General features: G+C 36.3%; 2 protein-coding genes across 5 annotated transcripts in view; both read left to right on the top strand.

Annotated features, from left to right (window-relative positions):
* pfkfb4b (6-phosphofructo-2-kinase/fructose-2,6-biphosphatase 4b) overlaps positions 1 to 26,793 on the top strand; it is a 516,544-nt gene that overhangs the window by 284,780 nt on the left and 204,971 nt on the right. The window lies entirely within an intron of this gene.
* col7a1 (collagen, type VII, alpha 1) overlaps positions 1 to 26,793 on the top strand; it is a 127,386-nt gene that overhangs the window by 90,645 nt on the left and 9,948 nt on the right. For 3 of the 4 annotated variants that reach the window (XM_073954369.1, XM_073954367.1, XM_073954366.1), the window contains exons 79-114: positions 980 to 1,093; positions 1,194 to 1,265; positions 1,345 to 1,389; positions 3,089 to 3,124; positions 4,700 to 4,735; positions 4,810 to 4,854; positions 4,942 to 4,974; positions 5,101 to 5,163; positions 5,530 to 5,565; positions 7,930 to 8,010; positions 8,166 to 8,234; positions 8,346 to 8,381; positions 10,616 to 10,675; positions 11,226 to 11,270; positions 11,346 to 11,381; positions 11,483 to 11,578; positions 11,761 to 11,886; positions 12,073 to 12,144; positions 12,246 to 12,281; positions 14,581 to 14,640; positions 14,730 to 14,774; positions 15,141 to 15,176; positions 16,454 to 16,489; positions 16,783 to 16,839; positions 17,091 to 17,162; positions 20,129 to 20,200; positions 20,303 to 20,338; positions 20,454 to 20,534; positions 21,197 to 21,250; positions 21,334 to 21,387; positions 22,318 to 22,380; positions 24,588 to 24,650; positions 24,751 to 24,867; positions 25,972 to 26,049; positions 26,137 to 26,190; positions 26,304 to 26,352. In XM_073954369.1, the coding sequence (XP_073810470.1) occupies positions 980 to 1,093; positions 1,194 to 1,265; positions 1,345 to 1,389; positions 3,089 to 3,124; positions 4,700 to 4,735; positions 4,810 to 4,854; positions 4,942 to 4,974; positions 5,101 to 5,163; positions 5,530 to 5,565; positions 7,930 to 8,010; positions 8,166 to 8,234; positions 8,346 to 8,381; positions 10,616 to 10,675; positions 11,226 to 11,270; positions 11,346 to 11,381; positions 11,483 to 11,578; positions 11,761 to 11,886; positions 12,073 to 12,144; positions 12,246 to 12,281; positions 14,581 to 14,640; positions 14,730 to 14,774; positions 15,141 to 15,176; positions 16,454 to 16,489; positions 16,783 to 16,839; positions 17,091 to 17,162; positions 20,129 to 20,200; positions 20,303 to 20,338; positions 20,454 to 20,534; positions 21,197 to 21,250; positions 21,334 to 21,387; positions 22,318 to 22,380; positions 24,588 to 24,650; positions 24,751 to 24,867; positions 25,972 to 26,049; positions 26,137 to 26,190; positions 26,304 to 26,352 (2,164 nt within the window). Of the gene's footprint in view, positions 1 to 979; positions 1,094 to 1,193; positions 1,266 to 1,344; positions 1,390 to 2,727; positions 2,764 to 3,088; positions 3,125 to 4,699; positions 4,736 to 4,809; positions 4,855 to 4,941; positions 4,975 to 5,100; positions 5,164 to 5,529; positions 5,566 to 7,929; positions 8,011 to 8,165; positions 8,235 to 8,345; positions 8,382 to 10,615; positions 10,676 to 11,225; positions 11,271 to 11,345; positions 11,382 to 11,482; positions 11,579 to 11,760; positions 11,887 to 12,072; positions 12,145 to 12,245; positions 12,282 to 14,580; positions 14,641 to 14,729; positions 14,775 to 15,140; positions 15,177 to 16,453; positions 16,490 to 16,782; positions 16,840 to 17,090; positions 17,163 to 20,128; positions 20,201 to 20,302; positions 20,339 to 20,453; positions 20,535 to 21,196; positions 21,251 to 21,333; positions 21,388 to 22,317; positions 22,381 to 24,587; positions 24,651 to 24,750; positions 24,868 to 25,971; positions 26,050 to 26,136; positions 26,191 to 26,303; positions 26,353 to 26,793 lie in introns of all 4 variants that reach the window. The other variant, XM_073954368.1, reaches the window with a different exon arrangement.

The raw sequence follows: 26,793 nt of genomic DNA, 5'->3' as shown, positions 1-26,793 counted from the left end.
AGTATACAATTTGTAGTTTTCAATTTTGTTTATTAAAAATGAGTAAGTATGAGAGTAGGGAAGAAAGCCTTGAGAATATGCATGCATGCTCAATTAACGTAAGACATCATTTAATTCAATTTAAAACCCTGCATGGATTATACTTATCTGAGGAGAAACTGCATAAGATTTTTCCTCAGGTATCTCCACTCTGTAACAGGTGTAAAACAGCAGAAGGATCCCTAACCTACTTGATATGGTTGTGTCCTAAATTACAAGAATTTTGGGAAAATATATTTATATGTTTTTCTGAAGCCTTTCAAAAACATCTCTAGCCATGTCAATTTATAGCTGTTTTTGAAGTTACTTAGAGATGTTTAATAAATATGAAAGACAAGCTATGCTGTTTGCTATTGTCATTGCCAAAAGGGTCATTTTGGGAATGTGGAAAAAATTGAATATGTACCTAAATTTGGTATGTAAGTTAGAGATCTCGTAAACGTGCTTGCTTTGGAGAGGTTGAGATATATCAATAATGATAAATTAAAGATATTTGACAAAACATGGGGACAGATATTTAAACACCTTAATGCATTGGAAGAAATGCAAGCATAACCAATGACCCCTGTCAATAACATAGTAATTAAAGATTGAGTGAAATTGATGTTTACTATTCATAATCTATAATGTTCTTAATAGTGTGCCCAAGGATAATGCATTTCTTGTGGTATTATAGGAACAATTTTACTTCATAATTACTTGGATTTATACATTACATGACCAGCTAAATTATATTTTGCTTTCATGTCCATTTGTCCATCTGTGTTCTGTTGTTTAGTTGTTCTGTCACAGTTTAGTGTTTTTATATATTGTATTATTATTGTATTGTATTGTTTTTCTTCTATATTGTGTTGTAGTTTTATAAAATGCAAAAAGCTCAAAAATAAACTTTAAAAAAAAAGAAAATTAGTAAGTATGCTTTTGAAATTTTCCCCCCAAGGGAGATTCTGCTTCCGTTCAGAGTGGTTTGCCTGGTCCAAGGGGTCTGCCAGGCCCTGCAGGTGTCCGAGGAGAGCCAGGTGCAGTAGGACCTCAAGGATCTCCTGGAGAGCGGGTGAGGCTGGAGTTTCTGAAACATTTATATGTATAGCAGCATGTTATCTAGGTGCTTGACCTTAGTTGACAGTCTGATTTGTGATATGCTCCCCTCTCAGGGCTACACAGGTGCTCGTGGGGAGAAAGGAGACAAAGGAGCAAGCGGAGAAAGAGGAAAAGATGGCTCCCCAGTGAGTATACCCTTAACTGACAAAAGAACTTAGTCTCTGTTATTTAATTTGCAATCACACTGTTGTTTTCTAATCTTAGGGAAGTCAAGGAGAGTCAGGAAAACCAGGACAAGATGGGAAGCCGGTGAGAAACAAATTCCTTTTAGCTATTATCTTCCTGTTTTAGTTTACATTTTTAAAATTACTTTATATCTAATTAACACTGTATTTGATGTTGTTCTGAGATATCTGCCAAGGTAAGCATCAAAAAGCATTATTATTTTTTTCTTTTTCCACACCATTTGTAGATAATTTGACTTGTCGACTTGTGGAAAAAGCTTTTGTTATTTTTATAATTATTAAAGTGCAAGGATGATATTTGGCTGATGCACAATGACACTAAAGGAAGGACACTACACTGCAATTTTTAGGTAGTATATTTAACTACCTTGGAGTTAAAATTAACACCCCCTTAGAGTTTATATGGGAACCACTATAAAAGTAATAAAATAACACTTTTAATAGAGTTAACTGAGAGCAGGTAAATTAGCAAACTCTTATAGTGTAAAATATCTGTTAAATTTACGGAAAAATACCTAAATTTTTCCGTAGAAAATACGTAGGTTTTATAGAACTGTTTAAATTTACGGAAAATAACCATATTTCATGAAGTGATACAATGTTCAGTTCACAAAATCATAGTTTAGTGCACAAAAATGTAAAGTCATTAGATGCATTAATGTGTTCATGTGTGATTGCAATTAACAAACAGATTTTGACTGCATTAGTAACTACACAGTTACATTTAAACAAAAGAAGATGCAGCACAACTTCACATACGCTCAGTTCATCTTGGACTTGAACACAGACGCTACTATCCTACACAATGGTGACACAAAAAACGTTTTATTTTCTTGATTTTAAGGAAAATACCAGCAGCTGTGGTTACCAGTAATCTACTGTTTTTAACATTTTACCTTCATAAATTCAATCTACAGAATATTTCTGTTTAAATAAATTCCACAGTCTGTATTTTTTACTGAACACATAACCGTGAACCAGCATATCACAGTATTTTGAATTGCTTTTTTAACTTAGGCCAGTAAGTAACCACCAAATTAACTGATTAGAACACCCTATTAACCATCCCCATCATAGCACGTGCACAGGAGCATCATTTGCACAGGCATTTCCACTTACAGATGGTGCTTGATGTGTTTCTATGATTTAACAGCCTTGTTTTTATGTAAGGTAAGTTTAAGGTTCAAGTTTAGGTAAGATGACCAGAGAATGGTGAGTTCTGCAATTCGTCTGCTCTTATTTAAGGGTCCGGTGGTTATTTTGTGGTTAGTTTGCTTTTAGTAGCCATACAGTGTGAACACGTTCTACCACTTATTGATTGGAAAAAAGGAAAAGAGAGTTAGTGGGGAAGAGGAGAGCTTCAGCTCTCACTCACACCTTTATTTATTCTCCTCTGGAGCAGGGTTTGAAGGGACCGGCCGGTCCGCCAGGCCTATCTGTGAGTAACAGCATCCCAACGTGGCAGCCTCTCTTGGGCTTGCCTTTGTAGGAAAATCCTGGGGATTTGCTGCGAGTACTAGGCCTTGCTGTGAGCACTAGCTGACTTTCTTTGCCTGAGGCTACATAGATGAACCACACAGAAGTAACAAATGCAGCACTGCTTCTATCCGCTAACCACTCTGTCTCCTCTCTTCCTCCACCACTCCTTTTCATAATCCCACTTTCTTCATTTTCTGATTCCACTCCACTCGACATTTGGACCATCACACCTCTGCTCTCTCTACACTTCCTGTCCCTCCATTTTTTCCTTCCCCTCTCTTTAGGGCTTGCCTGGGTTCCCAGGAGTGCTGGGCAGACCGGTAGGTTCTCTGTGGCTGAGATAGGCTGCTTTGCTTATAATGGGAAGGGGGGCGTCCTTGTCTGTGTAGTTTGTTTGTGTGTGCTTCTTTGTGTTGTACTTGTGTGAGTGGAAATTTACATTGTCTAATATACATGTTTAATGTGTGTCTTTGAACAGTGTGAATGTTTGTGTTTTTATTTACTACCATTCAAAAGTTTGTAAGATTTTTTTAAAGCATTATTGGGATTTAACTAGTAAGTTTACTTCATAAGAACTCAAATCACATTTTCAAAAATGACAGTTTAACTATCACACAAATAAATGACATTTCAAAACGTATTATATATAAAGTAGCAATTTTATATTGCAATGGTTATAAATAATATTACAGTTTTTATTGTTGAACATTAATTAAATATTACTTAACAAATTAAACATTGCCTTGGTTTTAACCTTAAAGAGACCTTTGAAAAATCTTATGCTCTTAAACTTTTGAAAAGTAATTTATGGCCATATACACACTGCAAGTTTAAGCCCTGGAGAACCAGGACATACACACATACACTACGGACAATTTAGTCTACCCAAATCACCTATAGCTCATGTCTTTGGACTTTGGAGGAAAACGAAGCACCCGGAGAAAACCCACATGAACACGGGAGAACATACAAACTCCACACAGAAATGCCAAGTGATCCAGCCAGGGTTCGAACCAGCTACCTACTTGTGATACTCACTGTGTCACCATGCCACCCTAAATACAGGAGATAATACCCTAAATTAATGTGAGCAATCCAGTTTCTGGAGTTAATAATGTGCTTGCTTTATGAAAGTCACTGTGTTTTTATGTGTGGCTTTTGTATCCTTAACACTAGTTGTTCATTTTTGAGGGGAGTTTGTTTGGTTGTTAATTCAGTAAATTTCTAAATTATGTATACAGAATAGGGTTAAGCACAAAAAATTACTTAAAAGGCACAACCAAATGTTTGCAGTGTGTATATGGCTGATGTGTGTCCTGTGTTTGTGCAGTCAAAAGTAGGCATGGGACGGTATATGATTCCGACGGTATGATAACCTTGGATAAAAATATCACGGTTTCACAGTATTGTGATTACTCTTCTAAAATATATTCGTTTTAAATGTCTAGGTGAAAAACATATATTTTTTAAACAATATTGTTTTTTTGAGAAACATTTTAAATATTTAAAACAGTAAACATATCAGGATAAACTATTTAAATGACTTCATTGACTTCTGCTGTCTTCATTAGTTTCAAAAACACTGATTTCTTTACAATTTAAAACAGCATCTTTGGATATCTCTTTTTTTGCTGGAGATACTGCTGTCCTGAAAAAAAAAAAATATATAACATATACTGTAGGAGCAGAAAATATAGGGTAGAAAACGGTTATCGTCTCATGCCTAGTCTAAAGAATATAGTACAGTATGTCTGTCCATTTAGAGCTTGTGTGTGCTGTTTATGTGTGCATGGGTGTATATATGTGTGTGTGTCTGTGTGTGTGTGTGTGTGTGTGAGTGTGTTCTCTATATTTGTATCAGCACCTTGTTCATATTAAATATGTATTCTGCACAGGGGAATCCAGGAGAACCAGGAATAAGAGGACCAACTGTATGTATATATGCACATTCATGTACAAAAGCAAATTAAATATAGTATTTCTAACCTTTGCTTCGATTTTTCAGGGTCCGATGGGTGGAAATGGACCCCCGGGGCCTCCTGGCGTGAAGGTTAATGCTGCATAATTTGATCTGATTGTCGTGAACTTTGTAATTATAAATAACAACGCATGTATATGTGCACATTTTCTTGTTTAGGGTGACCATGGAGAACCAGGCATTGGAGTTCAAGTAAGTTTTCCAACTGAGTAGCGATAGAATGCTTTCCTTCAGGCGGTTTGATACAAAGCAATGTGTTTTCGGAGTTACATAACTAGAGTTTACTCACTCTTCAATCTTTTCTCTTCATTTTTCAAGGGCCCTCCTGGACCTCAGGGCAACAGAGGTTTACCTGGACCTGCAGGCACTCCAGGAGCCATAGTAAGATCAAAACGCAATATTGGACTCATTCCAACAGCTCAGATGCTTTTGACCTCCGTCTCTCCGTAGAGGTCATTAGACAGTATCTGCAGCTTCAGCTTAGAGCCTCTTCACTCGCTCAGTTCATCTGTCTGTGTTTTATTTATCCTTGGTGCTTGTAGTGTTTAGTTTGCCCTTGTTCAGAAAGCAAAATTACAGTGTTTTTATTCCTCAAGTCCAGAAGGCCTGTTTCAGCAGATAGCACATAAATATTAGTATACCGTTGTTGTTCCGGTGGGTTTAACGTAGACATATTGTTTTCATAGATACTGATGATTTATATTTGTCTGGGTAGGCATGAATTGTAGCGTTTTTTAATGTTTGCAGGGACCACAAGGACCTCAAGGGCTTCCAGGACAAGTGGTGAGTAAATAAACATACCAGACAAGCTAATGTATTACAGAGAATTTGCGAAATGACAATTTTACCTCTTCAAGTAATTGGCATAATGGTGAAAGTGAGGCAAAGCTTGATTGCGGGTCCATGCAACAAATGACAAGTGTCCGCTGTGGGAGAGCACTTGACTTTAGATTTGAACAACAATATAGCCGTTCAGTCACTAATGCTTCTCTGAGGTTGAACTCACAGTTCACTCTCAAACGAATACATTTGCTCTCGGTCAAGCAGTTTCAGGCTCAATCCAGTTATGTGATTGTGGTGTATATATTGCATGGATATGTGTTTTATTTTGAGGTGGTTGGCAATACTCAGACTTATTTTTATTTAAAAAATGTTCTGCCTACATAGACTTTTGAAAAACAGGGCATTCCATAGACGTCTGTAGGGATGTTCGCAGGGTCTTAAAAAATGTATTAAAAGTTGATAAATCAATTATGAGAAAATTAAGGCCCTTAAAAGGTATTGAAAAGTCTTTATTTTACGAGGTATTTTTTGTTCAAGCGTTGTCCAAAACTTTTAACTCCAAAATATGTATATTTATTTTCCTCCTAATATTAACAACGGCATGCTCGATCCACGTAATTGGTTCGGGCCAGGGCGCGTCAGGCTAAGCTCATCTGTCTGGGTGATGTCACGTAATTTGCGAAAGACTCGGAAAGGTGATGTGACGCACTCAACATGTAGCAAAACCATAGAGCAAAACAGGCGGAAAATGTATGTTTGCGTACTCCTGGTAAACAGTGGCAATGTTTAAACAGTGGCTGAAGCCTGTCACTGAAAACAACCACGTAATTTATTCTTTCAAGCTTTGTGTCTTCTGATCTTATCTGAGTTCTGTTACATGGTTGTGCTTCATTGATTTATTTAACTAAAACTTTTTATTAACAACTGTTTATAAAGTTAAATGTTTTACTTATACTGAGTAGAACTTGAAGTGGTGATGAGGTCTTAAAATATTCTGATAAGGTCTTTAAAAAGGTTTTGAAATTATCTTTAGGATTGCTGCATATACCTTCTAACCAATTCCCTAAACAATGAAAGTTTCAAGGTATTCTGTTTATTTATATGCAGGTTTTATGCATTAAAGGGATTGGGTAACACAAAAATCTAAATTTACTGACTATTTACTAGGGGTGTGAACCTACACTACACTGAACACCTCTCACTGTTCGGTTCAGTTTACGATTATCATGTCATCAATTCGGTTCAATTCGATATCTTGGTGCATTGACAATGATTTCCACATACATTTATCATTTTTTCTACACAACAAGATTCTTGAACTAAAATTTTCAAACATATTTATATTTATACTATAGTATTTGTAATCCAATTTTGTCCTTTAACACAAGCACTCAGAAATATAATCTGTACCTTTAATTTTATCTGCTCAAAGGAAACCTTTTTGAATGTTTCAAGCAAAACTCAAATAAAATCACAGAAGACAACATGAGCATTTATAGTAAATGAACTAATGTAAATATTATTCAGCTTGCTTTTTGAGCATTGTTGAGCATTTAATCAGCGCTTAACAGAAAAGGCTGCGATTGGCTCTAAAACTGACAATACTGTTGCCCGATGAGTGAGGTGGACATTGAAGAATGTGCGTTAACAGTCTATATGCACGTAATAATCACAGCTGATCTGTAACAAACATCGTGGAGAAAACTCAATCTACAGACACACTCGTGTCAGGATCCACAAGTATCACTTTAGTCCAGCAAACTTGCATTCGCTTAATAGTGCACAGTTGTCTGCTTTTTAGGTAGTTGGAGCATTTTAATTACTCGCCCTCGCCTTGTTCGAATAGTATTCTACTGTGACATAGCGCTTCTGAGATCAAGGACGTCAGTATGTTAAAACCGGTGATAATCAATGAATGAACTGATACTGAATTGTCCACATCTGCATCACGGTGCACTAAAGAAACAATTAATTTTGACACCCCTACTTTTTACCAAGAAGATGGATTAAAAGAAGCTATAAACCTGTACCCACTGACTTCCATACTATAAAACAGATAAGAAATAAGTCAGTGGTTTCCAGCTACTTTCAGTATCTTCTTGTGTGTTCAATGGAAGAAAGAAAGTCTAACAGGTTTGGATCAAGTAAATAGTGAGTAAATAATGACAGAACTTCCAGTTTTGGGTGAACTATCCCTTTAACACAGACAAAAATCTATTTTATACACTGCATTTTATTGAATTAATTTGAATAGTTTGTTGTTTGTGACTGGTAATAATGAATTTGTTTGCTTATGTAATGTGACTGAGGCCTGGCACTTGTTACAGTAATGAGGTTATCTCTTTAACATGATTTGATAAACAGGGAGAGGGGGGCAAGCCTGGGGTCCCAGGAAGAGACGGTGCTCCGGGTAAAGATGGCCTGCCAGGCTTAAATGGTAAACAGGTGAGTGCTTAGATGCCCTTGATGTTTACAAAGAGATACGTGCATTCATTTAATAATCCTCTACAACTGTTTTTCGTGTTTTTTCTCTCCTTTCTTATCTTCCCTACTTAACCACTCTTTCTCTGTTGTTATTATTTTTCTGTCACTTTATTCAGGGTATTGCAGGACCGGTCGGTCCCCAAGGACTTAAAGGAGAGCAAGGAGACAGCGGTCCTCCAGGAAAGGTATATCTGCATGTTTGAGTTTGAACGTAATATGTAGTTTGATTGAGGCTTTGTCTTTTATTTCCAACCTGTTCAATTTATCTCCATTTATTTTTCTACTGTGCTGTGCAGTCTGTCACCGGACCCCCTGGAATGAAGGGTGAGATGGTGAGTTGTTGCCATGGTTACATCATAGCGAACACTGTGTGCAGATCAACCTGTCTCACCTGCCTGACAGATAATCTCATTTGAGGCAAACATAATGTTAGAGCGCATGTACGTGAGCGCTTCAGCAGATCTTCTCTCAGTGTTGTCACACTCAAATACCAACCGAGCAGCAGCACAAAGTATTAAAGTAAACCTCGGACAAGTGATGACTTTTATTTGTTCAATCCAAGCAGAAAGGTTAAGTTTTGTCTGACTTTAAGCTAATGCTTTGTGACTGCCATGGGGAAAAAATGCTTTCCTTGATCCTCAGGTTTGTTTTTCATAGTAAAAAGTACTTGGTTTTTGTGTTCACTTTTAAAACAAATCAACAGAAGCTATGGAGCCAGATCAGTCTCAAAAAATAATACATTTACAAAATAAAATGTATACATGGATAGCACAATTCACATTTACAAAAAACTAGTTGTAAGTTTAAAACACAATTTGTTAATACACAAATCCAATTTGTAAATTCAAAATGCAATTCATAAATATACAAATCTAATTAGTAAATTTAAAATGCGATTCACAAATATAAAAATCCAACTCGTAAATTCCAAATGCATTTTATGAATACACAAATCCAATAAAAAATTTTAAAAACGCAAATCATAAATACACAAATCCAATTAGTAAATTCAAAACGCGATTTATAAATACACAAATCCATTAAAAAAATTTCAAAACACAAGTCATAAATACACAAATCAAATTCATAAAGTCAAAATGCAATTCTTAAATGCACAAATCCAGTTCGTATTTTCAAAATGCAAGTCATAAATACACAAATCCAATTAGTAAATTCAAAACACAAGTCATAAATACACAAATCCACTTCGTAAATTCGAAACACAAGTCATAAATACACAAATTAAATTCATAAAGTCAAAATGCAATTCATAAATGCACAAATCCAGTTCGTATATTCAAAACGCAAGTCATAAATATACAAATCAAATTCGTAAAAATTACAACGCGATACATAAATGCACAGATCCAATTTGTAAATTCCAAAGGCAATTCATAAATACACAAATCCAATTCGTAAATTCAAACTCGATTCATAAATACACAAATATAATTTGTAAATTCAAAACGAGATACATAAATACACAAATACAATTTGTGAAAATTTAAAATACAATTCTTAAATACACATATCCAATTAATTTGGCAAAAAATATTCATAATTTTTACCTATGAATTCACAAATCGTGTGATGTATGTATGAGTTGTGTTTTGATTTACAAATTGGATTTTGTAAATGTGAATTTTAAGAATTGTATTTTGTAAATATTTTTGAGACTGATCTGGCTCCGAAAAGCTGGTTTATTGCATTTTAAAACAGCACATCAGATTACATATTCATATATTGTGTACATAGCTACCATTCAAGTTGATCTGACCATATTTTGTTTCTTAAAGGCATTTTAGTAAATTCTGTTTGATTGAATAATTTAGTTAAATTCCAGTATATCACATTCTCAGGCATTGTTAGATTAATAAGTTATTGACAATATTTCATTCATTTGTTCATCCAATTATCCCATTAATATTTATTTATTTTTTCATTTGCCTTAGGTAGGTAGAGTAGGTATAGTTTAATACTCAAAAACATCAGTTTTAGTGAATAAACTTTATGTGCAAACTTTATGACCCTCTTTTTCAGCACTCTGCCATCTCTGACACAAATACTCTGTAATTGTGTCTTATTGTGTGTGAGTTTATTTAGGTATCGGCACCGTTGTGCTCCATATATATTTATATATTGACTACATTTTTTGACGGAATTATGACAGGACAGGAACAGGGAGGTAAATTACTCTGGCCTATTGCACATTAAATGCTATAGGCAAAATCCATCACCTGCCTTCCCTGTACAGCCAAACACTTCCAGGAGTAACTAATCTGTCAGAAGATGCCATCCACAGTTTCACCTGTGATGAATCTTTATAGTATCTGAAAAAGATGTACGAGGTGTGCAGAATGACCTGAAAAAACATGAACAGTATAAACAGAAGCACACATGCAGTCAGTGCACTCATCCATCTGGTTCTTTACCAGTTCTCCTGAGGGAAGCGGTAGGCTTATCTACACTGTGGCAGGATATAAATTATAGATAATGGCCTATAGATTTGTTATTTCTGACATGAATATACCACATCATTAACTCATGTAATGGCTGATTGTTTAAGGGTCCGCCTGGTCAGACATTGCCAGGTACCCCTGGAGAAAGTGGCCTTCCTGGATTACAGGTGAGTTTCACTCATTTTCATCAGTTCTTTTAGTTTGTAAGTAATAATACTTTTATGAGTGATACACTGTTTATAAGGTTTATATGTGTTAATCTGCATTTTATTTAATGCATGGCCCCTTAGTTTGTGGTCATATTTTGTAATTTGTTATCCGTTGTAATTAAATGGAAATGTCACCCTAAAATGTAAATTTAGCTCACTATTTATTGAACCTCAAGTGATTCCAATCATTTATGAGTTTCTTTCTTCTGCTGAACACAAACGAAGATATTCTGAAGAATGATGGAAACCGGTAGCCATTATCTTTTATTGTAGAAACAAAAAGTACTATGGATGTCAATGGCTGCCGGTTTCCAACATTCTTCAAAATATATTCTTTTTTTTGTACAACAGAAGAATTAGACTAGTAGGTTTGGAAAAAGTGGAAGGAAAATAAATGATGATGACAGAATTGTCATTTTTTGGGTGAAATATCCTTAAAGGTAATTTGTAGAAGTGATTCTGAATTAACATTTCATACACATACTAATGCGGCTGCTTTGCTTTTTAGGGCCCAAAAGGAGACAAGGGGCCAGCAGGGATCAAAGGAGAAAGAGTGAGTGGTGATAATATAAGAAAGTGCCAATGCAGACTGTGAAGAAATGGAATTTAAAGTGTTATTTACTCACAGGGTGCTGCGGGAGATCCTGGAGATCCTGGGGAGAATGTGAGTACCTGCATTGACTTCAGAGGCAGAACTGCCAGCACCACAATCACTTTCATCTCCTCTATAATACATGCATCATTAAAAGACTCTTTATTGTTCAGGGAGTGAGAGGACCCCCGGGACCCAAAGGGGTCAAAGGAGAGGCTGGAGTGGGGATGACTGGTCCTCCAGGACAGCCGGGACCCATTGGCTTGAAGGTTATTGATTCATTTTATTTTAGAGATGTTTTTAAAACTGTTGCTAAGAAACCTTTTAAACCAATCAACTCATTCCACATTGTTTAGGTGATAAGCTAAATGATAACTACAGTATAGTCAGCCACAGAAACTGTCAAAAATCTAGCCTGCTTATTAAAGTAAATGTTTTTAATTGGTTCCAGGGTGACCCTGGCTTACCAGGTCCTCCGGGCCCTCCTGGGCCACGTGGATTAGATGGGACGCCAGGACTGGCAGGACAGAGAGGGGAAGCAGGTCAGCCAGGACCCCCTGGACTACCAGGAGAAAGGGTTAGTAGAGTCACTGCAGACACAAAAACAAATCTAGACTAAAAATGACATACGTTTAGGTAGACTATTACTTCATGTATTCAGTAACATTAAACACATTTCCTAATTTTTTGTTGTGTCCCTCTGCTGCATCTAATGATTGATTGATGATGAGTAATTCTGGTGGTGCTTTTTATTCTGTTTAAGGGTCTTAACGGAATTATAGGCAAAACAGGAAATCCAGGAACACCAGGAGATGCTGGACCACCTGGACCCACTGTAAGTCACTGACAGGTTCAAATTAAATAGTGTGTGTAGGCATTTAAATACAGTTTTTTCTTAGAGCAAGTATAACAGCGATGTCCTTATCTTCATATTAGGGTGCTGCAGGCCTTCCAGGACTTAAGGGTGATAAGGTATGTCATGTGTGGCTTGCAGAGCTTCTAGCCTACAATTTTTCTTTTTAATTTAAAAAATTCAGAAGCACTGTCAAAAATTTAGCAGCTGATGTCATGCAGATGAAAAGGGAGCTTACAGTACCCATTATGACAGAAAAATATGGGAGACATGATAAAGCAATGATGAACCAATGTAGGTAATTTAACAGTTGATGAAATGAAATAGATGAAATTAAACATGCTCGTCTTCATTTCTTGGTTTTGAACCGTTAAACTAGAACTTTTATTAACTGCATGGTAATTTTAAACATCTAGTTTGCTGGCAACATAGAGTTCTCATTAACAGATGGTTGGCACATGTAATGTTGCATTTTCAAACGCACGTCATTCAGTAACTGACCCAAATTCGCAGCCCTTTCAGAGATGGAGTTTGTGTGTAGCAGCATTTTCTGCAAACCGAACCACTTTGAGCTGCCAAAAATACAGAATCATGAGCTGTTGTTAATTTATATGTAAATTAACAAAATGACACTATTCAATTGGAAACACATATTTTGGATTATAAAGGAGCTTAATTTTGGTCTTTGCAATTTTTACTCACATTTTGCTTTGACAAATGTTTATTTATTGATGACCTTCACTTGGTTCTGTCTAATCGGGTCATGATAGTTTTTTTTCTTATTTGGTTCATGATGATTTTCCCCACTGATTCTGGTAACAATTTATGGAGTGTGTCTCAGCCCAAATGCATATTATCACTAGAGCAAAATATGAATTTGCAGAGGCAGTGATTCAGTTCACTTGCCTTTTTTTTTACCTATCAATTGATATGATAATTACATTTAGGGCTCTATTTTAACGATCTGGGGCAAAGTCTAAAGTGCATGGCGCAAAAGCATTAAGGGCGTGTCCGAATCCACTTTTGCTATTTTAAGGACGGAAAAATACACTTTGCGCCCCAGCGCATGCTCTAACAGGGTTGTGCTAATTTTTTATTGAGTAATGGGTAGACCCACATGGAATCTGTGCATGCAGAAATCTGCAGATTTTTAGCCCATCATTGAGTCTATGTATTTACTTATGTAAATGTGTGTAAATGTATATTTATTCAGTTTTTATATTCATTTCAGAAATATTATTGACTAATATGAAAATGTTTAAATGATTTATTTACAATACAGTTTGTAAAGTGTTTCAGTAGATATATCATTTGAGATTTGCTTTGCTTACCAATTTAGTAGATCTAATTAGATTTGCTTTGGAGACATTAAATAAAAGTTTAGCCACAATGCTCACAAAATCATTCCGCATAAATCCACAGATTTTTACAAAATTCTCCACAAAAATACCAAAAAATGTCAATAGATTCCGTCTAGCCCTAGTTATGGGTGTGTTTTAGCATAACGTGCATTAAAACAATCAGAGTCTCATCTCCTATCGCCTTTAAGATTCAGGTGCTTCAAGCCATGGTGCATTTGCTATTTACATGTCGGACCTTGTAAGTGTAAAAACTCAAAGCTTTACAAGCCAGAAAGCAGTTAACAAACCATGAGCAGTGCGAGTGAGGATAAAGAACGAATCTCCTCAATTCAGCCTCTTTACTTTACTTTTACTCTTTACTCCTTAACTTTCATGCATCATCTCACTACATTTCACTCCACTGAAGATATCCATTAGCCTACATATTTAATTTTGTTTGTTAAGCGCAAAGATTTGTTTCAAAACTATTTCTATATTCTGTTCCGATTTCCAGCAAACGAATAAATGTAACAAAGTTTGGTCAAAAACTGAGTTTGTATATTGCTGTACATTCTCTGTACATCATCCTCTTTAGATTTGCTTTTAGTTGGTCAGTGGCGCAGTCTATTTCAGTTCCTTAAAATAGCAACGGTCAACAATGTACATTAACACACCTCCTTTTTAGACCAGCACACACATGAGTCTACAAAGTGGTGCAAATTGATTTGCTATCTAAACAACATGGCACAAAACATTAAAAAAGGGGTTGCGCTGGTCTAAAAAAAGCAACAAATCGTGTCAAACATGTCCTGCATCTTATTGCGCCTGGTGTATGATAGGTGTTTAAGTAAGTGTTACAGTAAGAAATTAAAAATACTATGATTTTACAAAAGTGCTCTCCGACCTTTAGGCCGCATTGGATATGAGCTTTTTATTTTAGAATGAAGAAAGCAGGCCATCGCAAAAGCTAAAACTCCATAACCAGCTTGTCTCTGTCAGTCAGAGCCACTTTTATGAGATTCTATCGGACAAAATGAAGTCATTACCCTTCTTCTTTCTCATTTTCCTCCACATTCAGGGTGAAATTGGTGTTGGAGTGCCAGGTCAAAGAGGGGAGCGGGGAGACCCAGGACCTCGTGTAATGCCCACCTCTTCTGTAACTTATGTTAATTCGCTTGTATGCATGTCAGACTGTGATGATGTTTTGTTTGTGTCTGATTTTGGTAGGGAGAAGAAGGTCGGGCTGGAGCAGATGGAGAGAGAGGCACTACTGTAAATATACTCTTCCTTCCTGTTCGCAACATTCGGCATTCAGTCATTATTTTTTACCCCACCACATCCTGTTTGCTGTACATATTGATGCCAGTCAGGCAGAAACAGTCAGTCTCTCTTGATGGGTGTCATTGATCTGAGCCCTCATCTAGATCTAGGCTGATGCAGGGAGAGCTGTACGAACACACTGTATTCGTCACATTTTATATTCAGGGCTATGATGCGTTCGTCTCCCACTCGCTGCAATTTCAAAAGCATTATGAGTCAAGGCCTCTTGCAGCGCTGCACGTCTGCCATCAACAAATGCATACAAATGTTCAGGCAAATAAGATTTCTCCTCCACTCATCTGTCTGTCCCATTGACAGGGTCCTCCTGGAAGCAAAGGGAACAGAGGAGATAAGGTGTGTAAATCCTCTCGTCTGCTGCTCCAATATGTCTTTTTAACACACACATTCTGAATATATCTTTATCTATCTACCCATCCTTTCATCCATCCATCCGTCTGTCTGTCTGTCTGTCTGTCTGTCTGTCTGTCAGTCTATCTATCTATCTATCTATCTATCTATCTATCTATCTATCTATCTATCTATCTATCTATCTATCTATCTATCTATCTATCTATCTATCTATCTATCTATCTATCTATCTATCTATCTATCCATCTTTCTGTCTTTCTGTTTATCTGTCCGTCTGTCCATCCATCCATCCATTCATATTTATATATACATCCATTTATCTATGTTTCCATCCATCCATTCATATCTATCTTTCTATCCATTCATGTCTATCTATCTATCTATCTATCTATCTATCTATCTATCTATCTATCTATCTATCTATCTATCTATCTATCTATCTATCTATCTATCTATCTATCTATCTATCCATCTATCCATCTTTCTGTTCTTCTGTCCATCCATCCATCCATCCATCCATCCATCCATCCATCCATCCATCCATCAATCCATCCATCAATCCATATTTATATACAGTACCTATCTATAAATTTATCCATCTATCCATTCATATTTATATATTATACATCCATTTATCTGTCTATCCATCCATCCATCCATCCACCTTTCTGTCTTTCTGTCCATCTGTCCGTCCATCCATCCATCCACCAACCCATCCATCCATCGTTCCATCCATCCATCCATCCATCCATCCATTAATCCATGCATCCGTCCGTCTATTCATCCATTCATATTTATATACAGTACCTATCTATATATTTATCCATCCATCCATTCATATTTATATACAGTACCTATCTATATATTTATCCATCCATCCATCCATCCATCCATTCATATTTATATACAGTACCTATCTATATATTTATCCATCTATTCATCCATCCATTCATATCTGTCTATCTATCTATCTATCTATCTATCTATCTATCTATCTATCTATCTATCTATCTATCTATCTATCTATCTATCTATCTATCTATCTATCTATCTATCTATCCATTCATTCTTCCACCCACATTTATATATTTACATCCAACCATCCAATTTATCTGTATTATGCTATATATATATATATATATATATATATATATATATATATATATATATATATATATATATATATATATATATATATATATATAAATAATGTTATGTTAGAGAAAATAAGGTATAATATTCAGTATACCAATTCTTCACAGGGTGAGCAAGGTCCTTCGGGAATTAAAGGAGAAAAGGTAATTTTAATGTACATTTAATATGCATAAATGCGATTATTTATTACTTGATTATTTTTGAGTAATATGCTACACTTGTGCATTTGTTGACATGTAGCTGTATAATAAGCAGGCAGTTCTTTGGCCATTATTGCAAAATAAACCACATCAATGGTGATTATGACATTAATGCAATACAGAGAGGTCTTACATAATCCTCAGGGGGTCATTTTGCATATTGGATATATATTCTGATCTTATTTGTACATAATTGATGGGTTTTATCTCTCTGTATTTGATTTTGAATCTTCAAGGGAGAAACGCAGCTGGTGGGAGGGCCTCCAGGAGAGAAAGGAGTGAAAGGAGAAACCGTAAGTCAGATTTTTTGATGGAGCTGTCTCAGGTGTTTAACCACTTTAGGTCACTTTATGAAAGATTAAAGTCCAATAATGAAGGTTAGGTTCCTGAAGGGACTCTTGCCTATGAGAAGTGGTCATAAAAAATTCATGCTTGCCTACCTCAGGATCTATAGACTGTTAACAAGTCAGTAACCAACAGGATAAAGGCAGATCTTTTGGGTCGATCTGATCTAATCAGTTATATTGATTGCTGCTCTGCTCAGGGTGAGCGAGGACCTAAAGGCGGACAAGGTGAAAAGGGTGCAAAGGGACAGGAAGGACCACCAGGAGAACAGGCAAGAATTTTTATCATCTATTTATAATGTATTTAAAAATGGTAAATATAAATGTATTAATGTTAATATTAGTTTTTAGTTGTTTTTTTCTATTCAGACAGAACACTTGTGGCAGGGCCGACATGAAAGAGAAGATTAGAAAATATGTGTAGCAGATTTTTGTTTATTAAACAAACAAAAAAAGCAAAAAAGTAATCCAGTGGTGTAGATTAGGGGTATAACGGTACATGTATTCATCCTGAACCGTAACAGTCCAGGGGTGATAGTTCTGTTCACATGTTCCCACAGTAAATACAGGCAGTCCAGATGTGCGTCACTGCTAATAGACAGAAAAAATCCTCAGCAGTGCAACAACTTAACAGTCATTCACAACGAACACCTCTGAAAACACTGATTGTTGCTAGAAGGGATACAGTGTTTTTCTGTTGTTAGCTGAATGTTTCACTCAACCTTTGAAAGTTTAATACGCAGTCTAATTATTCATTTTTATTTTTTATTATTCTGTTTATTTTGTACTTCATTCATTGAATTTATTTTTGTACTTTTTCATTACAAGTAGCTTTTCAGTTCTGTAGCTGATTGTGACAAAACACTTCTGCTTGTTCAAAATAAACAGAATTATTAATATTATATATTATTATTATTATTATTATTATTACTGTTGTATCGTACACGTACTGAACCATGACTCCAAAACCGAGGTAGGTACTGAACCCTGACTTCACTGTACAGTTACACCCCTAATGTCGATATACAAAAGATTTAGCCAAGGATGTCAGGACACAGGGATCAGTATATATGGAAGATAATAAGCAACCAAACAAGGCACAGATAAACACAATCTGAAATCTTGCAAACATTTCCTTCCTGTGTATTATATTAGTTGACCAATGTAGGAAATAGGGAATGAGGGTATAGGGCATACCTCAAATCAAATGTCATTAATCTTTTCTTCACTGTATAACTTGCACATTATGATTACAGAGCAACAAATGAATTTTCTTTATTTGTATTTTTCGATTGCTTTCCTAACTTTTTATGCTCATTTAGGACAAAATTAGTTGTGTTAAAAAAACCACCAAGATTGACATCTTTTGATGTTATTATTATTATTATTATTATTATTATGTGTATATGTCTGTTCAAACACACACCCAAAACCCAGACATTCATTCTGCTTCACGTCACGTGTACAGAATCCAAACGGCATCTATTTATCACCTTGGAGCGTGTCAGCTAACAGTCACGCACCGCTACATTACTGTTTTGAGGGTTTCATAGAAGGGGCAACGGAACCTGTAATGAAAAGGAAAGGGAATCCAGACGTTTTTATTTTTATTTCAAAGTGTTTTTATTCCCAAATAAAGCGAAAGCACAGAACAGACTCACATTTAAGAGCAAGGGTTGGTTCGGCAGTAAAGGTTACGTTTATGGTGGATTGACTTTTTAATGTTTATTGCCACCCTTCAGAGAAAGATTGAAAATACAGGAGAAATACGGGAAAATACCTTTATGGGATGATATCGGTATAGAATACAGGAGAATCCCAGAAAAAACGGGAGGGTTGACAGGTATGGTATAGGGGCAATTAAACAGCTTAAAGGTGCAGTGGGTGATCTGCCTAAATGCTAACCGCTTAGCATATTATCTTTGGATAGCGGGGAGGGACTGAAATTCAAAGCCACGCCTCCTGAAATGGCGAACTCGCGCAGCACATCACAACAGCAGACAACTTACTTGTTCATGTCATTCACCAGTAAGAAATGCCATTTCAGAGCGAAAATTCGGAGTAGCATGGTAAACAATGTAGGAAGGCTGTCATTAATTAGAAATAAACTAATTTGAATATAAAAGCAACTTCAGCTTAATGAAGCAGGTTAGACGGAATAGCGCTATTTACTGATGTTTTGTTGTTAAACGAAATACAAATCTACATCATTGATGCTGTTAAAGGACCTTATAAAACTGAAAATAGTCACATCAAACTTTCACTGGGAGATTTCAGTGGCTGATAAATGCATCTGTGCAAATAAGACATTCATAACTCAACACAATCTAACACAAGCTTAGCCTGACTAAAAAAGTTTTAAAACAGAACATTACCTGTCTAAACGTAATACTTTATCCATGGTGTTGTCCTTCCTTCAGTGAGCAAATAGTAACTCCAAGATTTTTTAAAAGTTTCAATTCAGCATTTGATTTCACCGCGTCTGTGATTGTCTCATGTGCACGTGTGCTCACACATGTGGCCGATCTGCGTGAATGCGCAAAGGCCCAAATCTGCATTTGCTGACAGACAGTATGAGCTACTTATCGGAATTACGGGAGATGTCGACCCGACAATATTTAATTGGATGAACATTTTTTTAGTTTTATGCCTTACCCAGAATATAAAAGTACATATAAACACATTTAGATCATTTACTTTAATCAGTAATATTCGACTGTGAAGAGACTTTCTACCAGCACACAAAACATGTTTCTGAAGACAATCACCTACTGCACCTTTAATACTCAGGAAAATACAGATTAAAATTATTGGAAGCAAACACTTACTCTAAACCAAATGTTACAATTTTATAGAATTAGCTTAGTTAGCTTATAATTTAAACATTGATGCATTTTTTTAAATGTTGCCAATTCAAAACTTGCTTATTTTTACGTGTTTCTATAGCTGGTCTACTAAAATTCCATAATTACAGACTCTACAGTACAATCGTAGAACTGTATCATTCATTTTTTCTTCCAAGTGTGGACTTGGAAGAATCTGACGATGAATATTCGAGTATGTTAAAGTATGTTACAAATTTTCATGTGAGATTGCATCAATCGCTTCAATCAGAAACGTCTAAAAAGCAGATGACTTCATTTATTCTTAATTTTGTCTACTTGCTGTTATGCAGAAATATAGATAAACAGCAGCTATTAAACAGATCTCATTCTTGATTCTTCTCTCATGTTGGTAGGGTCTAAGAGGAGAGCAGGGAGAAAGAGGTTCAACCGGCTTCCAAGGAGCACGCGGCCCTGGTGGCCAGAAGGTGAAATAAAAACTCTCCTCGACACATGCATATACATGAATACATTCGAGCATGCCTGCGTCTGAATTTCACACTAATCGGATGTTTGCTTATCATTTACAGGGGGAAGCAGGGCAGCCAGGTGTCCCAGGAGAAGCAGTGCGTATTCATATTTAGCAGCCTATAACGTCAGCGCATGACTGGCACATGCAGTCCCCAGACTCAGCCGTTTCCCCATGACTGAATCTTATTTTTTTTTATCTGTCCTCTACAGGGAACACCTGGTAAAGATGGCCTGCCTGGCATGAGAGGAGAGAAGGGAGAAGTTGGGCTCATAGGATTGCGAGGCCTCAAGGTGTGTGTGTGTGTGTGTGTGTGTGTGTGTGTGTGTGTGTGTGTGTGTGTGTGTGTGTGTGTGTGCGCGTTTTAATGGTTGTCTCTTTGATTAAAACTCAAACTGACTCTTGCAAGCTCTATCGGTAACCTTGATGAGCCCTTCAGACCAGATGATCACACTGCTTATAATTCTGCCACAGTCTGGATTCCAGGCCATTGTATCTGACATTCATCTGCTTATGTACCTTAGAGCCACCGAATTAAAGTTTTTGTGTGTGCAAGTGCGTATGTGTGTGTGTGTCTGCGTATGTGTAGAGAAATTGATTTGTCGAGTGCAGCGAGGCACATGAAAGACTCCCGCGTATGAATCATTCCTCTCAGGGATTCATGGGCCGCTGCAGACAGTACTAGCTGCCCTTCTGCCAGAGGCAACATGAACGCACTTACATAGCAGATAAGAACTTTTATCTGGGTTCAACATCCCTGACAGACCTCTATCTGTTGTCAGTAATGAGAAAGACAGTAATTGAAGGGTTTGTGCGCTCGTGTGTATGACTGACACATGAATGGTGCTTTATTCTTCCTAAATAGTCCCTCCCAGAGAGCGTTTCTTTTTCTGGCGTTGTTACTCACTGTCACAATGAGTGATTGACAGTTTGACTGAGCTTTAATGGCTTACAGGGGGAACGAGGCTCCAAGGGGGTTTGTGGACCAAGCGGACAAAAGGGAGACAAGGTGAGTAACATGGAGAGCTTGAGGAAAGTTTGTGTTGTGTCTGCTTGTTTTTGCTGGGAGTGACGAAATGCGTCTGTTCACAGGGGGATTCTGGGATTAATGGAAGACCGGGATTGCCTGGGAGGAAAGGAGAGCAGGTACGGATGCATGTATTTATGAGTGATGCACTGTATAAAATGATTTGTTCGCTCAACTTAACTTAGTTAAGTCATCTTGTTGCATTGACTCAGTTAAATTGTATTGACTTAATTCTCAAGGTTTTCTCAACTTAAAATGTTTACTTGACATCGCTAAATAATTGACCCAACTACTTATTTCAAGTTAACTGAACTTGCAATGTTTAGTTTTAATAGTTTCCTTCATTATCAAATTAGCAGAACTTGCCATATTTAGTTTAAATAACTTAACATACATTTTCAAGTTCACTGAACTTAATTTAGCAGATTTTCTCTGCTAAAAGAACAGACAACGAAATACATTGCACATTTTATCAAAGGTATTTACTTCCAATTTAGCAATTACAAACACTATTTTTATACGCATATTGAGATATTGCAACTTTAAACCTAAAACAAACTTTACTAAGCTTCTTAAATTTGGCCAAACTCCACATATAGCAAATGTCGAATCTGCTCTAGAAACAATTATACTGGGAACAATACATTAATAATCAAATTTAAAGAAGCATCACTTACCATATGTGATGATTGAACTATTAAAAAATCTGGCGAAAAGTATCCCAGGTGTCTGACTTCTGGTGTTTAATGGGGAGTTGGTAAACTGACTTAATGGTGTATGTTCTGCCACCTGCTGAACTGGAAGTATGGGACACAACTTAAAGAATACTGGTTCAGCAAATGTTTTTAAGTTGAGTTGACAAACACTCTATTGCAGACGAGTTAAGACAGCAAAACATTACCAGGTTAACTTGAATTACCAACTTTGTTGTTTCAACTTACACAATTGTGTTGAAAAAACTAAAATGCAGAATATTTTTTTACAGTGTGGAGGCATGTGATTTCTTCATTTCTGTTGTTATCATGTTTTGATGGCAAGATTTATTTCAGGGTGAAGTCGGGCTTCAAGGACCCATTGGAAGTCCAGGGAAGGAGGGACTCATTGGAGCCAAGGTTGGAGGATAATGCCAGTTTGACATTTACACTGCCGTTTCAGTCATTTTTAAACTGTTGAACAAACTTTAGTATTTGAGTTTTTTTTAGTAATATAAAGGTCAGAGACAAACAAGTGTGTCATTGAGTTTAGTAATTTGAAATTTTTGTCTGTATTTGTAATGTGTGCTGTTTAAATTTAAACCTTTTTAGCAAAATAATTGATGACTAATGTTCATTTTAACAATAATTTACAGAAACCACTCACAAAAATGTCAGTTAGTGTAAATATATTTTTGGATATCAAACAATTTGGTCAGGAATACTGTACATATCAACTCTATTTAAGCATTACAATACATAATTAAAATACATATATTTTACTCATCCTAATTTTAGTATTTATTTTTGTAATCTTTAGAAATAAACACTTTAAATCTTGTTTCTTTTTTTCAAACCATTACGTGTTACAGCTTTGTCAGGAAGTTGTCAGTTGTAATATTCATTCATTCATTCATTTTCTTTTCGACTTAGTCCGTTTATTAATCCGGGGTCACCACAGCGGAATGAACCATCAACTTATCAAGCACGTTTTTATGCAGCGGATGCCCTTCCAGCTGCAACCCATCTCTGGGAAACATCCACACACACTCATTCACACTCATACACTAGGGACAATTTAGGCCACCCAATTGTTTGGACTGTGGGGGAAACCGGAGCACCCGGAGGAAACCCACCCGAACACAGGGAGAACATGCAAACTCCAAACAGAAACATCAACTGACCCAGGCGAGGCTCGAACCAGCGACCTGTAAGGCGACACCCTACTGCGCCACTGCATCACCCAGTTGTAATATTATATTATATTATATTATATTATATTATATTTATTATATTATATTATATTATATTATATTATATTATATTATATTATATTATATTATATTATATTATATTATATTATATCATATTATATCATATTATATCATATTATATTAAATATTACAAGTACAGATTAGAAATTTTTACCAGATGTTGGTAACAATCAAAGAAATCTATGTATGACACATATGAAATGACTCATTGAAAATGAAAAAATGATGAACAAATAAAGAAGGGGAGCTTTAAAAAGGCAGTAGCTGAAATCTTTCAGTAGCTCTTCAGCAACCCTCTACCCTTTCTCATTGTAAATTAACATTAGCTGCTTCAGTTTAAACATCTACATTACCAGGATGATGCCAATCACCTGACTTTTATCCAATAGAAAATACAAAATAAAGGTCAGATTTGATTACCTCATTTTGGATATGAGAGGCTGCCATCACAAAAAAAGCCTTTAATATAAAGTATTAAATACATTTCAGTAGTTCAGTACTTTCTCCTTGTGGCAGTCCATTGTTATTACACATAATTTTTCCAGATTTATTTTGTTTTGTTATATTATTTTGTTTATATTGTTTGGGCCTTTAACAAAATCTGGTTCAATTCTTGCTTTTAGGAAAGTTTTTCCAAAAAAAAAAAAACTGTGACCTTTTGAATACTTTTTCCCCACTGTATCTGTTACACTGAACAACTATGAAACATGCCTTTTTATTCATGCTATTTTGAAACATTAAAGCACTTGTTTTGTAATATAATTTCTATGTAAATGAAATATCTTTCGTACATTTAATTTAATGCACACGCCAAAATGAAACCTCTTGTCTTTGACCAACAATATTATTATAAAATATTCAAAATGTCATTTTAACATGTCCTTTTGCCTAATTGTAAGTACATGTGATGTGCAATATGTACATTTAGAGCCAATAAATAAATAAAAAATTAAATAAATAATTAAAAATATATCAATGTTAGAAAAGAAATCACAAATAATTATTTAACTATAGAGACTTTGTTTTCAGCTTAACAATCTTATTGTAATGTATGCAATCTAATTAAACAATTGTATGATATTATAATGTATGATACAATCTGTAAATGTAATTGGTGCATACAGCATTGATGTGGAGATTGTTTTGACCTGAGTTTGTACTAGCTGTGTTTTATCTTTATTTTATGATTGATTGGCACAAAAATACTGGTTCTTTTAATAATCAAGAAGACAACTACATTAACACAGCTATGCTCTACTTTCCACTTTACAGTCTTTGTTATTCAAAGCATAAAGTTGAAAAATGTGCACTGAAACATTAAACAAACTGTGTAACATTTCCTTTGATGCCCAGGGGGACAGAGGTTTTGATGGCGTTACAGGGCCAAAGGGAGCACAAGGAGAGAAGGGTGAACGGGTGAGTCCCATTTAGCTCCCCTACTGTTTAAGCCTACCACGGCTGATCTCAGTCAAAAAGAGGCTTATCAAATCTTCCACCTTCCTCTCGCTTTCTTTAGGGCCCACCTGGCATCCCTGGCTCTCCTGGTCCGAGAGGTGTGGATGGACCACCTGGTCTAACAGGCCCTCAAGGACCTGCTGGAGGTAAAGGTCCTGAAGGCCTGCAAGGACAAAAGGTATTAAAAGAACTCTTTATGGGCAAAGAAACTATTAGATAATGACTGAACTGGAGTTGATATGTTTCTCTAAATATGTTGAAACTCAAACTTCATGGCAATTAACAAAACAGTGATTTGTGTAAGTTGAGTAAAGCTCATTCATTCATTTATTTTCTTGTCGGCTTAGTCCCTTTATTAATCCGGGGTCGCCACAGCAGAATGAAACGCCAACTTATCCAGCACGTTTTTACGCAGCGGATGCCCCTCCAGCTGCAACCCATCTCTGGGAAACATCCACACACACTCATTCACACACACACTCATACACTACGCTACCCAATTCAGCTGTAACGCATGTCTTTGGACTGTGGGGGAAACCGGAGCACCCGGAGGAAACCCACGAGAACGCTGGGAGAACATGCAAACTCCACACAGAAATGCCAGCAGAGCCGAGGCTCGAACCAGCGACGCAGTGACCTTCTTGCTGTGAGGTGACAGCCCTACCTACCCACTGCGTCGCCTCGAGTAAAACTTTTAATTAGAATAAATTAATGGCTATAACTATGTATATCTTTTAACTAATGCTGTCATATGCACTAGCTCAGACTAACCTTTCGAAAGTGCAGTTCTACATTTCCAAAAAATACACATGTTCTGGCTTCATTTTGTGTCTGATATAACCTGTGGTTCAGCGAACAAGTGAGTAATCAGAGCCGATTCAGTGTGGATGTGAGTTTTCTTACCAATTTAGAGCATGATTCAGACCATTCACTCTGCTCATTTCTTCATGACTAATTTGCCCATTGATTCCACACGTTTACAGGAGTGTGTCTCTCTCTAAACACACAGTACATTTAAAAGCTGTTGTATATTTTCTGTTTTATTGTATACCTTTTGTACAATTGGCAATATTATTTTCATTTATTTAATCATATAGTACAATTCACTAGTTATTTTTTATTTCCTTGTATTATGATTATTATTTATTTATTCCTGTGACTTGTGTATGTATTGATGTTGATGCAGTTCTGCTCCTGAATAGCCCTGCAGGAAACATTCATTCATATGCACTAGAAGCCATGGCTAGTTCATCATATGTGAGCCATTGAATATTTATTATAGGGAGAAAGAGGTCCTCCGGGCCCTGGTATGGTCGGGCCACGTGGCACTCCAGGAATCCCAGGAGAAAGAGGAGAACAGGTTACTTTAAGCACACACTTTGCCCTCTGCATTTGTTCTCGTCATGTCTGTCTTCACTAAATGTGTTTCTTTGTGTTGTGTCATTAGGGTGAAATAGGCCCTGAAGGATCAAAAGGAGACAGAGGAGAAGCAGGAATGACGGTCAGAATAAATGTTGTTTTTTTTATTTGTTCTGCTACTTGAGCCTCTTAATGAACACTCGAGATAAGTGACAATGACACAAGGACTGGTTGCTTCTCTCTGTACTGTTAAAGGAGGATGAGATTCGGACTTATGTTCGATCTGAGATGAACCAGCACTGTGGTGAGTGGATCTTTCATAATCGTCATTTATCTACAACAATTTACCATTTTCAATAATGAGGGTTTCAATTTCTGTGTCCAATTTTCTATATTGACATTTTATTTAAAGCTGCGCTTAAAGAAACAGAGGGCCCTATCATACACCCGGCGCAATCATTCACAAGACGTGTTTGGTGCGATTTGTTGCTATTTTCAGACCAGCACAACCCTAATTTTCATGTTTTGTGCAACATTGTTTAAATTGAAAATCCATTTGCGCCCAATTGTGGACTCATGGGTGAGCTGATGTTAAAAGAAAGTGGGTTAAGGTGCATTGTTGGCGCGTTGCTATTTTGAGGAACTGAAATAGACTGCATCACTGACTAACTAAAACCTGGTCTAAAGTCCAGCACAGAGTGTGCTAATTATGCACCTTTGCAGGTCCAAAACACTTACACATTGC

The sequence above is a fragment of the Danio rerio genome, chromosome 6, assembly GCF_049306965.1.
Source record: "Danio rerio strain Tuebingen ecotype United States chromosome 6, GRCz12tu, whole genome shotgun sequence".
NCBI lineage: Eukaryota > Metazoa > Chordata > Actinopteri > Cypriniformes > Danionidae > Danio > Danio rerio.
This window is presented reverse-complemented; position numbering and strand designations above follow the sequence as displayed.